Source organism: Cyprinus carpio, chromosome A23 (genome assembly GCF_018340385.1).
Source record: "Cyprinus carpio isolate SPL01 chromosome A23, ASM1834038v1, whole genome shotgun sequence".
NCBI lineage: Eukaryota > Metazoa > Chordata > Actinopteri > Cypriniformes > Cyprinidae > Cyprinus > Cyprinus carpio.
The window spans coordinates 5,752,382-5,768,233 of record NC_056594.1 but is presented as its reverse complement, the minus strand read 5'-3'; the positions used below and the strand labels follow the sequence as shown (position 1 = coordinate 5,768,233).

Genomic DNA, 15,852 nt, shown 5'->3' with positions numbered 1-15,852 from the left:
TAAAGGATATTTTAATAGTCTCAGTTATCTTTCTAAACAGGAAAAGGAAACAAACACAACACAGTGTGATACAGAAACATAGAAATATTAACAGCCTTTGAAATCTCATTTGTAAATGCTTTAATAAATAGTCCTCACTTTAGATGAGCACATAAATAGTTAACTAAACAACTACATATGTTTTACAACTACCTCCTGAATTAACCCTGAATTACAGTAAAAATATATGCTAATAAACCATTTATTAACACTCTAAGTAACTATTACTATATGTCTGAATAATAGTATCACTCTCTCTGGAATGCACATTTAAATAGTTTATTAACTCATTACTTACAATTTCAAGTGATCTTATGAACCACTGACAACGCTCCTTAATAACTGTGTGTGTACCAATGCTCATACTTTTAGAAATGATAAAATTGGATCATTAATAAAGTATGAAAAAACAATTATTAAATACATATAAATATGCTTTTTAAATCAAGTATAAAGCATTTATATCTGTATTTGTATAAACTGCTTATTAATGTCTATTAATGCTTTATAAATGATGAATTAACTGTTTCCTAATGCTTAACTAATGATTAATAGCATGCAGTTATTATAAAGTGTTACCGAAAAAGTATTATTATTAATTCAGCATGTTGCTGTGGATGTGTTAGAATCTCACTGTTATGTTGAATTGTGCTCTGTATCCAGCAGACACTAAACTTCCATAAATCCAGCATAAATTTAATGTTATAATGCATAATTCATGTTGTTTAGTGGTTCATTATTTTTACTTATTCTTTTGCTAATATTAGTTTTTTATTATTATTATTATTATTATTTATTTACATTGTTAATAAATTTAAAGCCATGTACACACAGATTCAAGTCATATCAATAACCGAAAGTAATTAAAGCTGTTGAGATCAAACGACCAGCTGAATACTACTCACTTTATTTTAGTAATTCTCATTATTAGACAGGATTGACTGTGAATATCCCATAGTTCATTAAATGGAAACGTTTGCTGCATTCACCATACTAAGTGTCAGTCCAAGACAACTGCCGTAAAGTCCTCTTTAACATCCTTTTGTAAAGCCATTCAAATGAATTTTAATGTTTTTCAGCATAATAACAGAACAAAGTACTTGTGAGCATAGTAAGTTATGAGAAAATAGAATGCATAGTTTCTCTGGAAGCATGTGCCAAAAATATGCAAATGCATGCAAATTAGATTGGACACCACATAAATAAACATTGGTATGTTTTATGTATTTGATTTGAATTTCAGGTGAACTCCCCTCAGTGTTTGCATAGGGAAATCACGGCAAGGCTTTTACTTTGTCCCAGAACTTCACAGTTTTTAACAGACAACACCAGATGGCATGCTACAAGTGAAGGTGAGAGTTTATATTGGTTGAGTGTCACTTGATTGTTGTTTGAGATTTTTATCATCTGAGATGCTTTTGATTAGAAATGGCTGTTAAACGGTTTAATGCTGGATACCCAAAAGTAAGCGAGAGTCAGAAAGTCTGTACTCTATGTTTAGACTTAAACAGATCTTTAACGTGCCTTTAGCCTAGCATTTTCCACACAGCTGCTCCTTGTTTTTGCTTGCTTGATTTTTCTTGTTAAAACCACAGTATCTGGTAATAGGAAAGAAGCTGTTTAAAGAGAGTCACAAGACATGCAGCTGTAATGGGCAGTGCTGAACTGAGCCTCTGTGTGTCAGTGCTGCCTGAGGCGCTGGGCTGCTGCTGCTAAAGTCACTTTGAACTTTCTGAAGTTACATACATCTCACTTTCAACTGCCCAATGAGACACTCCACCATAGTTAAGTCTGGGACAAAGCAGTTGAACTTGTTTGGCAGGGTTTATTTACTGATTCTTGGCTTGACCTGGGACTGATCTGGAAAAGGTTTTGAAAACATGTATTTTCAACGTCTTTCTTGCATAAGAGGGCATATAATTCCATATCTCTTTAATCTGAATTGGAGTACAAATACAGACCATAAACACCCTGAGATCTAATACAATTTGAATAATAGACCAGTACAGAAGTTTAGACTATAAAGTAAGATATGAGATCCGTGGTTCCTCTTTTCTTAACTTATCACAGTGTGCTGTTGAGTAAAGTTTGCACACTTTAAACGTAGATATTTGGAACTTGCTTGAGGACTGGGATACTATACATTATCAGGGGAAGTACGCTCAGAGCCTCAGGCTGTATTTTCTCTTTTTTATGCTCCTTCATCTGTCTAAAAGGATGGCATTGTGAATTTTTTTCTATTCTTCTTCTACGCTTCTGTACCAACAAAACCACCCAGACAGCGGTATTATTTTTTCAAAAGCAGAACTTATTCTATTTCTGCTGTCACTGTGTGCCGTGGTGCCTCAGTTCCTCAGAGACTTTTCAGAGTGTCTGAATCGCTTCAGAGTTGATGATAAAAGTAAGGCTTGTGCTCAATGCGTCATTATCAGACCATCTCTTAAGGAAGTACATGTGCAAAAACTGCTGTAAAACTTTCAAGCAAGGTAGGTTTTGGATTTTTTAATCTCTACTAGGAAAATTCTACAAACTTTTTAGATAAGTAACACAATGACTATAGTCTTGTTGAATCGACAGTAATAAGTTAATGCATTTAATGTTTTTCAATACTTCACTCTAAAAATATTTTTTTACTTGTTATAAAAAAATATATATTAAAAAAAGACACAAAAGACTAAAAATCCATGCAAAAGCAATGTCACCATATTCTGATACAACTGAGACTTAACATTTTGCAGAGTTTTACCCAGTTTGTGAGATGTAGCAGCAGGGTAGGCAGAGACTGCAGGATTAGTAGTGACGTGCCTTGGAAAGATTTTTAAAAAAAGGTTGTTTTTTTTGTTTTTTTGTACCGGGAAGTGCATTGGAGAATGTGTTGTGTTGAAGGGCGTGAGTCATGATAGTCCAGGTGGAGATAAACAGAACAAAGAAAGGAAGAGAATGTGTGCTGATGCATGCTGGGGAGAAAAGATCCATGCAAACAATATGTACCAGGTGCACTTTTTTCATTCAAAGCACATGCTAAGAAAATATTAGTTGAAAACACTGTGCTTTGACTTGGCGTGAAGTGAAAGATAAGAGGAAAAGCACATTGAGTATCTATAGGAAACTTGTAGTGCAGTACACAAAAAAAGTCAATTTATTTGTTTGAAGGCACAACTGCAGTGGTCAGATGAGAGGCTTTGAGTGAGCTTTGATCCAGCAATCTTCTTTACAGCATTGAGATGCCTACATCTCTCAAACCCACCAATAAACACCAAACACACACACATCACTCCCCCCTCAGGTTGTTTTGAAAAATGAGCGACCTTATGTCTCTTGTATTTCTGTAGAGTGACCAGTGATGCATGCAGAGGCCAATCAGACTCAAAGAGCAAACGGTCAAACCAAAGAGCTGAGCACTGTTATGGAAGACACTGAGGTATCAGAGAAAGGTAAAACTCTCCCAATAGTTATACATTTTTGAGTAATGTTGGATGGAAATTGAATTTTATTTATTTACTGATCAATTGATTAAAACAATTATGTAATAGACACTTTTTCAAAAGTTTGGGGCAAGCAATTTTTTAAAATTAATAATACAAATACTTTTATTCAGCAAGAAGCTTTCAATTGATCAAACGTGGCAGTAAAGACATTTATATTGTTACAAAAGATCTATATTTCAAATGTTCTTTTGAGCTTTTTATTTAATGAAGAATTATGAAAAAAAAGTGCCATGTTTTCCACAAAGTATTAAGCAGCACAACTGTTTTCAACTTTGCTCATAATAAGAATTTTTTCTTGAGCATCAGATCAGTATATCAGAGTATCACTGAAGACTGGAGTAATGATGCTGAAAATTCAGCTTTGACATCACAGAAATAAATTACATTTTAAAATGTATTTACATAGAAACAGTTAATTGTACATTTTAATAATATTTAATAATATTACTGTTTTTTATATTTTTTAATTAAAATATTTTTACAAATCTTACAAACCCCAAACGTTTAAATTGTAGTGTCTTTACAGTAAGCTACTTAGAATTTGTCACACAAGGTACTAAATAGGCTTAATATTTATGGTGATTCTAGGTCCTCATTTTCTTATTTTGATTTTGGGATGAAATATATAGACATTTCTTGATAGTTTTCATGGGATTCATACATTTAGCAATTATTATTACAGTTATTTTCAAAGAAACTGGTGATTGTTTGAAGAGTTTTTCTTTTACTGCCTTTTTGTGCCGTATATCACACACGTTGGTAAAATTGTGTCAGGGCAGTTTCTTTCAATGACAAACCTCACCATAACAGGATATGTTTGTATGACAAAATACATTTTCCTTGCAACTGCTCCCACTTGGCATTTATGAATTAGATTTTCCACATGAAGAAACCGCCATGTATGGCCTTTAGTGAGATGGTGGTCTGATTTGCACAACAGCTTCACAGGACCCCATAAACCATACCAATTTAGAGCTGCACTTTAAAGCACAGACCATTAATTACAAAGAAGAGGAGTGAATAATTCATTATGCTTAGGCCACTACAGGAGCAGCCCGAGGTTGGAATTGTACTGGTGGACAAAAAGCCTGGAAGAGGAGCTTTTAGCAAATGTTTCAGTCATTGCTGAGGAAAAGAATGTGTGCAGAATAGAACCTATTGGACATGTATGTTGTCTACTCTTGAGTGCTCTGTTTTCAATGAGAACATGTCAGTGCCACTGGAAAAAAGAAAAAGGCTGCTGAGGTGCTGTTTGTAAAGGCATGTAGTACTTACTCTGCTGAGTGCTCTCAGAATAAAGATGCAAAATAAACCTTCATAGGTGTAGATAGATAGATAGATAGATAGATATGGATGGAGGATGGGTGTATGGATGTGTGGATGGATGTGTGTATGGATGTGTGTAGGATGGGTGTATGGATGTGTGTATGGATGTGTGTAGGATGGGTGTATGGATGGGTGTATGGATGGGTGTATGGATGGATGGATGGATGGATGGATGGATGGATGGAGATGGATGGATGGATGGATGGATGGATGGATGGATGGATGGAGATAGATGGATGGATGGATGGATGGATGGATGGATGGATGGATGGATGGATGGATGGATGATGGATGGATGGATGGATGGATGGACGGAGATGGATGGATGGATAAGCACGGAGATGGATGGATGGATGGATGGATGGATGGATGGATGGATGGATGGATGGGATGGGATGATGGATGGATGGATGGATGGATGGATGGATGGATGGACGGACTTGTAATATGCACACATATTTCTAAATGCTCACTGAAAATGTCATCTTGTTAATTCACAAACACACATTTATTCTTTCAGCTAAAGTGCAGGCCTTTCTCTGATTAACGCAAATATTTACACAACGATTTGTGTGTTATCCTTTCACATCCATGAGCACACATTTACAATGTAGATTACAAAGCCAGAACATTCTCAATCTCCCTTTCTCAATCTCTCTATCAGTCTATCTCTTGTATGAGTCTGAGTAATATCATTTGAATTGCAACCAGTAAGAAACTGCATATTGAATATTTTATATGGAATCAATGAGTCCTGTCATTCGATCTGTGCTGGTCACACAGATTGCTTTTCAGATTGCACACATATTAAGGGACATTATGCAGTGACTTCACCACCTCTTTTGGAAGTAGAAACACAATGTCAGTTTAACAGATTTATGCTTTTGTATTTTATATTAATCCGATCATCACATAAAATATCTCTGCCGTTGTTCTCACAGTCTGACGTTGTGAGTTTCTTTGTCCACCAGATGTCAGCATTGCAAAGAATACATTGGCACCTCATATCTTGACCGAACATTAATTTTGGCCCTGTGTCTAGGAAGAGTAGTTTCCTGTTCTCGTCTTGTGCAGTTTAAGTGCTGTTGTTGGTAATTCTTCTCTCCCACTAAGGTTAATGTATGGTGGTATATAACAGTGCTACCTTTCTCCTTGTACTTTAGAATATTAGCATGCCTTAAAACCAACAGGCACACATATAATGCAGGGATGTCTTCGGAACAGCATGTCATCAGGAAAGCATTGTGTTGCTTTTTAAACATCATAAACAAACTTGTTAAGGGAACCATTCACCCAAAAATTCTGCCATCATTTACTCTAATTTTAACCTTGTGTCTTCCCAAACCTGTATGACTTAAATTTTTCCACAAAACACAAAAGGAGATGCTAGACAGCAAACAAGTCTGTTTTGAATGGTAACGAATGGTTTTGCAACATTATTTTTCCATTCTGTATTTCGGTAAAACAAAGACATTACATACAAAGGAGTTGACCTAAAAATACAATTCTTGATCATTTACTCACCCTCATGTTGTTTAAAATTTCTATGACTTTCCCTTTAATTTCCGAAACTTTATTTTACAGTGTCTGTATTACATATCTTAAATGTGCTTGCCATAGTAATAATAGTAAGTTAAGCAAAATTGCAAACAACCAACTTTAAACCAAACCCGAAATTCTAACTCTAACTCTACATTAATGTTACTCACTACTGTAACAAGGACACATTTTAATAAAGTGTCTGTATACACAGTATACCTAAAATGAATGCCGGAAATAGACAAAAAATACCAAGATGACTAATGGCCTTCATCAAGATTCTGAAGTGTGCATCTAATGTCGTTCTTTCATCTGTCAGGGAACATTTAGTCACAAAAAAAAAATAAAAAAAAAATAAATAAAAAAAAATGCTCTCATTATACAAATATCATAAGAATAGTCTTGTTTAGTCCATTTTGTGTTACCATAAGATGACAAATATTTTTTTCAAAAACTTTTTTAAAGGAAAGTAGTCTTGCCACCATTACTAACTGAAATAACCTTCCTACAAACTTTAACTGTGTGTACATCAGTGTGGAATTGTGCGCCGTGTTGACAGCTAACTCATTAAGGTCTAAATGAAAGTGATGAGATGTGATTTTATACCGCATCTGGAACAAATGGCCCAGGCGTTCCCTGTTCAGTCTGACCAATTTCGGGGGCCCGTACCAACCCGCAACCCCCCCCTCCACCTGCCGACAGCATCCGTTGGGCCGGCACACACACAGGTTTAGATCTGATATTTATTTCATCGGGTTTGTGTACGCCATTGGTCTGATATGAATGTGATTCCACGCTTTGACGCAGAGACAGATTGTAAAGTGTGATTTTATTAAATCCTTCATTAGGATTCATCAGTGAGATTGGATCAGAAAAAGGTCACTGTGCAAATTCGGCCCACTCACCCCCCAACGGCAGCCCTCGCTCTCGTTTGCCTTAGCTCTCTCATTTCTCTCTCATTTGCTCTAGTTGGGAGGGGGGCGGGATTTGGCCACGGTTGGCCATCGCTACAGAAACGAATTTGCTGTGAAAATGGGGAAAAATGAGCATTATGGGCTGGCGGAGGAATACAAGGTGAAAGTGACATTATCTCCCCCTCCACGTCTCCTTCCTCTCTTCTCTTTCCCCTCCTCTTACTCTCCTTCCCTGTTTCCGTTCTCCGGCGCCTTTGCGGGACGATGGTGCCACAAATCATTTGTATGCTCTCATTTGGGTCTACAAGCCGTGATGGTGCTTACTGCTCACGGAGCAGATGACTTTCAGAGAGGGGGGAGTAAAGGGGGAACGGCTATTTTCTGGCACATGAAAATATCAGCTGGAGCTGGAGCTGAAATTGAGAGGGAAATTGTTGCTCATATTGCGCATGCCATATGTCATTTTTCACTGAGGGCTTTTTTTTTTCCATTGGGTGCATGTTATGCATGCGTCTGCATGCGAGGCAGTTTGCTTGCTGTTAATTGTTGTCATTAAAGTGCAATGTGTGCCCTAATGGGAACACCAGTTTATCTATATCTGTAGACCTGCTGGAGTTTAGTGTACTTCAAGGCTTAGGCAACAGAAAATCAGAGATTATGTGATCGTTCCTCACATTTACTGAATCAGTGGCTTCAGTTATTTTAGTTAGCATAGGCTGCGGAACCATATCCCTTTCTACATACTCAGGTGGCAAAAAAATCGAAACTATCAATATTGCTTTTGCTGTGTTGATCCTGTTCTGACTCTCAATCTAACTCGGATCAGATGCGTGTACAGTACTTTAGACTGCCTCTGTTTTCTCTTTATCAATTGGCTAGTAAAGTCATTTAACTCAAACGATAGTGAGTCATGTGGTTATGCCATTTAGCAAAAAAAAAAAAAAAAAAAAAAACATATCCTGTTGCCTGCTATTTATTACTGTAGGAAAAAGAACAATAGATTTGGGTGTTTAAAGAAAGGTAAAAACATGTCTAAAAGTTGTTGGGAGAATTTATTTATAATTATTTATTTATTATGTATATATTTTATGTATATTTTGTTTTAAAACGAACATTTTTTTCCTCCAACCATTTGAATGAAAGAACCTAAAAGAAGAAGAAGTTGTGCATAAAAGAAGTTCATAGAAAGATGTTAGGGAGCCATTTATTCATCTGAGTCAAAGGTAAAAATAAATAAAGTTAATAGCAGGCAAATTATTCTGTGTATGTATGTATGTATATATATATATATATATATATATATATATATATATATATATATATATATATATATATAAATGTATAATTGTCATCAATAAAAGATATCATCATCAGTGAACTGTTCCCCAGCTGAAATGAAAATATACATGCAGCATTCTATTGTATTTGAAGTGATTTTGTGACTGTTATTTAGGTGATATAATATATAAAAAATAAATTATATATATATATAAAACTTATGTTAGCATCCACAGCAGCACACATTAATGCTCAGTTTTAAGCATGTCATGTTGCCTGCTGCTTTACAGTAAATGCTTGCATGCTTTCAAGACTTATTATGATTATGATTGGCTGTCAAAGTTTTTAAAGCTGCAAAAAAAAATAAAAAAAAATCAGAAAGTCATTTCAATGATTTTGTTCCTCCATGTCTTTATTGTTGTAGTTGTAGTGTGGGCTTTGCTATTCGCACAGAATTAGAACAGCTATTAAACAGCTATTAAAACTTTACAGTCATAGTTAGCATTATGGTTAATATTTCTGGTCTGAACGGTCTTGAAATGGGAGGGGGATGTTATTATTTCTCAGATTCAAATGCATTATTTATGCATTTATCATTCTTGTTGTAGTGCTGAACTTACCAGCAGTTACAAAATGTTCGCAAAGTTAATATAATAAGTTATTTGGCCCTTCTTACAGCTCTCAGTCACCCTGTTCCAGTGAAATCATAAAAATAAAATGCAAAAAATGCACAGTTTTGCACACTTTTAATTGGTTCTTTAAACAATTGACAGACAGGCAAGATCTGAGCCACAATATCTCATATTAAGTGAGTCCGAGCCCCTTCACTTTTGGTTTAAGGTGAAGTTTGGTATAAGCCTTTGCAATAAAAGAAGTGTGAGAGTGAGTGTATAATCCCTGATGAGACTTTGAATGTCTACTTTCTATTTTCCGAGAGCCCCCTTCTTCTCTCTCCATACAGACACAATTATTCCACCACACTGGTTGTATTACCACTTGTGCCTGAACTGATCATCCAGACCCTATGAATGACATTACAGAGAGGGATTATCACCACACACATACATACTGTATGCACATACGGACATTGCTTGAATAGTCCTCAAATAGAAATACACCTGACCACTCATGCGTGATTCATCTGTTATACTCAAGCACATGCAACGTAGATATGCGATCACATGAACACACATGTACGGATCATTCACACACTGTCACACGGCCTTGCCCTGGAAAGCATGCATAGCACATGCGTACACTGTGAGTGTGAAATAAGAATCATGCCCTAAAACAGACTTCTGCACTCTCAAGGACGGTTCCAAAGGGACCTCCATCTGTGAGATTCAGATGCAATAGTTGTTGCCAAATATGATGGCTGTTATTAAAAATAACTTTTGTGTGAAATATGTGTGCATGTGTGCACAGGTACGCATGCACAAATAAATATCCATATGTTTGTGTTGTCCTATCTTACACACAAATAAGTTTTCTATTACAAACATGCTCATTTATAGGTATGAAGGCATGTTTCCACCTCAGAGTAAAAAAAGGTAATTTTTAATAAAAAGTTTAAAATAAGAAATTAAGTCACACTGTGAGCTATAAAGTCACAGTTATGATTTTTTTTTTATAATTCTATCTAATTCTTATGATAATTATATTCTATCATTTTATTTTATTTTATTTATTACAAAAACTTTTTTTCATTGCGGTAATGTAAGCCAATGTTTTGTTCACAATAATACCAAGAATGTCTATTAAAAAGGAAATGGGGTTGATTTTGTTTTCATATCAATTTAAAAGTCTTTTGACAATAGGACTGCAAAGCCCAATTCTACTTTTTCAAACTTCGAGCAAACTTGCAGTGAAAACTTTTTATTAAAAACCAATTTGGCATATGGCTGTAAACCATTTTGCCTCTCACTTTCGACAAGCTGGAAATGAATAAAAACTGCTGATGGTTCAGGTTCAAGTTCCACTTCAGTTCAGCTAGTTTAGAAGATTTATCTAAACTCAATTTAAAAATTTTAATTTACCAGTATATATTTTAAAAACATTTACTGTAATGAATTCAGGAAATTCTTAATAATAGCTTGGCTGTTTTAAAATCTCTATAAACCCATGCGTGTTGTCATGTCTTCATCTTCCACCCATTCTTGGTTTGGCGGCTAAGCAGTACTGCACCGTTTCTGCTGTGTGAAACATGGCATGTCTTTATAGTCTAAGCGCCTCAGTCTTATCTGCTGATTATAGGGTCGTGCAGCTCTGAGGACTGATGGATGAATGCTTAAGGTTTAAAAAGATAAACTGAAGGCTGCAAGGTGTGAAAGAACTGTGAGCTGTCGTTTTCTGCATCTTTGGACACAGATAATTGACTGAAAGGCAGAATCTGAAAGGTGAAGCAGAACTGATATATACTTGATTAAGAGAAAAGTAAATAGCTGAAGTTTTACTGGTATCTGCCTATTCCACTCAACATCTAGTCGCATTTCTTTCCTTTCCCTTTTCATTCATTTTCTCTCAGCTGTTTTTGAAAGGATACAGTGGATGTGTGGGTGAAAAAACATGCAATTCAAATACACTCTGAAGTGCAGCAACAGTGAAAGCAAAAATTATACTAATCAACTTTGCAGAGCAAAAAATAAATCCCAGTACTCTGTAAGTATCCATGCAGTGGTTCGCACATTAACAATTATTGAATGAATTGTCTAGTTGACCACATCAAATAACGCCATGGTAAGTTCCTGTTGCTTTCACAGCGACATCCTTTGAAAACTCATTCTTGACCTTTCAGTCCTGGCTCCCGATAGAGGCCAGATTGGCCCCAACTAAGGGGTCCAGCACTAAGATTATCTCGCTATAATTACCTCACAAGGATGAAAGGAAAGAACACGCTGTTTTGCCTGGCTGCCGATATACATGTAGACCTGTGTGTTCTGACAAAGGCTTGAGTAGGGTTTGTATGTATGTGTTAATGGTAGCTCACTTGTGTAAGGCTTTTTCTCTTCCCAAGTCTCCTAAAAGCACTATGCTAAAAGCCCCTTGGAGCTCCTGGATGATCACATGTTAACAACTCATTCAAGAGTTTGCCCTCAATGCACATTTCACCTTCCTATCACATGTGTGTTGTGTACGTGTAACACAGTCCATTATGTTATGATACTGCAGTTATACAGTATGCCATGGATGTCATTTTATGAGCCGCACAGTGTGTTTCGTGCTACTGTGCTGCTTCCAATGGGTTCTTGAGAGTAAACAAAGTGCTTCACTTCACTCCACTCACTCTTTATCTGTTCTCTTCCGTCCTCTTTTGGCCAAGGAAACATTTTCTGTATTAACTGTATGGATCACATGGGTTTGATGGAATTTGAAAACATGTACCATATGCAAGACCCTATTGGGATGAAATGGACTCAAAGTCACTCAAATCAATGCCTGATTTCAATGATGCTCTTGGGCCAATGATCTTGGGTCAGAAGAGGGTTAATGATTAAAAGAATGGAAAAAAATTAATTTGAAACATGTAAATGTGCTCTTTGTATTCTTGCTGGTTTCATATGGTTTAAAAAATATTATGCCATTTTTAAGAAACGTTTTTAGATTTCTTTTGACCTGTCATGTTTTGTTACAATCAAGTAATAAAATATTTAGATATATTATTTAATTGTTACACAACATAACATTTTCATTAAAATTATTTATTACAATGAAACTTTTCATAAAAAATTGTATATCTAATATTTTAGGGCATGAGGGCATGAATGTGTTGTTTTTGGTGTTTTTGGCCACGTAGTGTATGTTTCCATAACCTGAAGAAGAGTGGATTGCCCCATTTTTCAAATAATATGTTCTCATCCCATCAAGTCACTGGAAATGATATTAGTACTTAAAGGTTTCAAGTGATTCCGGTAAAGACCGTAAAACCCATCTGCACCCTTTATAGCTCCATGCAAGACTCCTCAAGGAAAGGTTTTCGCCTACAACAGCTGTGTTCACTGCGTTTTTCATGTCACACCGCCTATGTGCATGTACGTGTGTGTGCATGGACATTAAAAGATACACCTGCTCTGAAATGAAAAAGTCCCCTGTCTGCAATTTACATGCAAATCCAAATACATCCACTTTCCAGCACAGAAATGCATTCTGGGATTGTCAGTTTCCTCTGGCCCATACAGGTCAAGCAGAAGTTATTGTGCTTGTTTGTCACATTTAAACACATTATATTGCCCTTGTTTCTTTCTCCTCCCAGCATGACCCAAAGAATTTTTACTCTTCGGTCCAAAAAACTAAGGGGAGAAAATGGCCAATTCTCTTATTTAACCTCCATTGCCATATTTATATAGCTATTTAACTCGAGCAGGCCCACGGTTATGATTTGATGGTGTTTGCTCGACCCCAGGCTCTGAATTATGGAATATCATTGAAGAGTCAAGTTGTTTTTCATCTTTGTTGTGAGGCGCTATTTGTTCCCCCTACAGTTCCACATCACTGCCTCTGATTGAACAGAAGAGAAGAAAACTGTCAAACTATCATGTATCTCTCTCTCCCACCCTTCATTTTTTCTTTTACTCTCTCGCACTTTAATATAGTATCTCTCTCATCCGCACACCCTCTCATTCTGCTTCTTGTCGATTTCCCCAGTGTGCTCGTAAACTGCTAGTGTAATTTAAATATGGAGCTCCACGTTAGCAAGAGGCACTTTGCCTCTATGATGGGGGAGAGGATAGCAGAACAATAAGGCGAATGAGATGGGGAGGGTGGAATGGGAATTGGCTTACATTATCACACAGCATCTAAAACCAGAGTGCAGAGGGCTTCAAACACAATGCGCACTAACAGCCCTGCCCTTGAATGCTAAGCAGACCTATATAAAGCAGCACAAAAAAAGAAAATTGTTTCGTTTGGGTGTTTTTCTTGCAATTTTACTTCATGGAAGAACTTTGTTGTAGAACGAAAAGAGATTCAACATCAAAATGCACCGAGCATCAGAAACCGAACATCAACTGGGCCATTCAGAGCAAGGATAGGCTGAGAGATTAGAAACATATGGCTCTCTCGGCCCGCAGTGGCATCTGTGTGTGTGTGTTGCACAAGGGCCAAAACCTTTCCACAAAGTGCTGCACTGGAAAGATAACTGGAGTGCTGTACCTGAGGGTCTTGCTGTGATGAAGCTCTTCCTTTGCTTATGTCCCTAGCTGAGAGTTTGTGGACATTTCAAAAGGACGTTAGTCCTATTTTTTTGTGCTGTTTCTGTTGAAACAAAGCAAGTCTGTTTTACAGCATGAAAAGTGCCACTTGTTCTCTGATCCGTTTTCTTCTTCTACTGTGTCATCTGGGTGGTCCTTCTTTTCCCTGATGATGTCTTTAATTCTTTGTTTTTCTTATTTTTCTCTTCCTCCCCTCCCCCATTCCTCTGTGGCTTGTTCAACATTATGACTAAGAGACACTTTGAGTCTCTGACCTCCTCTTTATCGATCGCAGTCGATCTGACTGTATCTCTTTCCCAGTTTCACTGAACTGGACCTCATCAATAAACAGATCCTCAAAATGATGAAGACTGGGGTAGTCAGAGGGGCGTTCTTCTCATCATCACAGAATGGCTGGTCACTATTGTTCTGTGTTTCTTTAGACTTCTTTCTTTGATTTCAGTCCTATTTCTCATGTTCCTTATAATTATTGATCTGGGGAATGTATTCTCCTTCTCTCAAGCTTCCTGCTTGTTTCGTTGTTCTGGAGCGCTGTGCAAGTCTATAGCCTATGTGCCTTCTGTCTTAATAACACTAATACTTCCTCTAAACGATCCAGAAGCTTAGATTTACAAATATACCGTTACCGAACACTGGTTTACTTAACTCAAGAGCAAATAACTTGTGCGCAACCTCCTAACCCTTGTGTTATGCCTGCCATTATTTTGAAGAGGATGTCATTTGTGGCATTATTACAACATGTAGCCTACAATACAGCTAATAATGGACTTTTGGATATCATAAAAGACCTTGTACATTTGAAATTTTAGAGTACAACCTGGTAGAGTTTGATAGAGTTTGTATATTTAGTATAGCTAGTCATGACTTTGTGGACCATTTGGAGAATTAGGGTTTGAATCTGGCTTGTGTCCTGATTTGTCCTGTTTCCTGATTTGTTGCACCATTCTTTCTTGTTTTCTTTCTACTCAACTTTAGTATTGAAGTTGTAAAAGGGGAAAAAAATAGCTATTTAAAAATTCACAAATCATATTTTTACAAAAGAAATTCAGAGACCCAAAAGTCCATCTGTTTTCATTGGTAGGGGGTATAAATAGACACACAAGAGTTTTTAAGGGGGTTCAAGTGCGTAACGCTGAAAACCTACTGTAATTATGAAAATGTCCAAGGATCAGCATTCTCCACCTAAAAGTGAGCAGGCAGACCAAACCGTAAGACATAGAGACTTGAATTTGGAGGGATGGTATTACTAATACCATCTACAACGTTGCCAAAGCTTGCCCCAATTGGCCTGTCGGTGGCACTACAGCAAACAAAAGTACAAAAGAGCTCATACAGTAACTCCTAAACTGTCATTCGCAGACTCAAGTGCTCAATCCTTGGCTCATGATGGATAAAACACATGCTTAGGATTCAATCCTCAAAATTGTCCTGTGAAATTTTTTGTATTTTGGATTTTTTGAAAAAATAAAAAAACTACTTTTGCAAACTAGCCCTTGGTTTTTGACCAAACCATGACCAAAACCACTGCAGAAAGATTTTCTGGAGAGTGTATATCAATAATTACCAAAAAGAAGTTGAACTTTCAACTCACCATCACAATGTGACACCAAAACGTTTGTAAAGGGGTGGAGCCACTTTTACTAAAATTCTTATAACTCAGTGTAGGAGCTCAAACTGTGATTATAGTATAGTATATAGTATAGTAAAAAAAAAAACAAAAAAAATACAACAACATAAAAAAAAAAACTCAGTGGGCATGTTTAACTCATGGCCATAGAGGGCTATAAGAACTTTAAAAGAAATCAGCCACTAGTTGGCACTGATGAGTTGTATGCCTCTGTAATCATGTGGTGTTTCACATATCCACACAATAGTCATATCATTTCATAGATCTCCTCATACTGAGTAACTCTGCCTCAAGAATTACCGCTCTTAATCAAAACATTCATTAAATATTTTCTATTATGTAAAAACTACTTTTGCAAACTAGTCCTAGGTTTTTCGCTCACCCTCAATATAAGCACAGCAGCACTATAGACTCTCTAGATCCGTTATCAAAAA

At 36.5% G+C, this 15,852-nt stretch overlaps 2 protein-coding genes across 8 annotated transcripts in view; one reads left to right on the top strand and one right to left on the bottom strand.

Annotated features, from left to right (window-relative positions):
- LOC109050245 (sterile alpha motif domain-containing protein 10-like) overlaps positions 1 to 15,852 on the bottom strand; it is an 890,290-nt gene that overhangs the window by 295,165 nt on the left and 579,273 nt on the right. The window lies entirely within an intron of this gene.
- Positions 3,372 to 15,852, top strand: part of LOC109048352 (myelin transcription factor 1-like) — a 77,635-nt gene continuing 65,154 nt past the window's right edge. For all 7 annotated transcript variants that reach the window (XM_042712731.1, XM_042712736.1, XM_042712734.1 and 4 more), the window contains exon 1: positions 3,372 to 3,473. In XM_042712731.1, the coding sequence (XP_042568665.1) occupies positions 3,383 to 3,473 (91 nt within the window). In that variant the 5' untranslated portion in view covers positions 3,372 to 3,382. The remainder of the gene's footprint in view (positions 3,474 to 15,852) is intronic.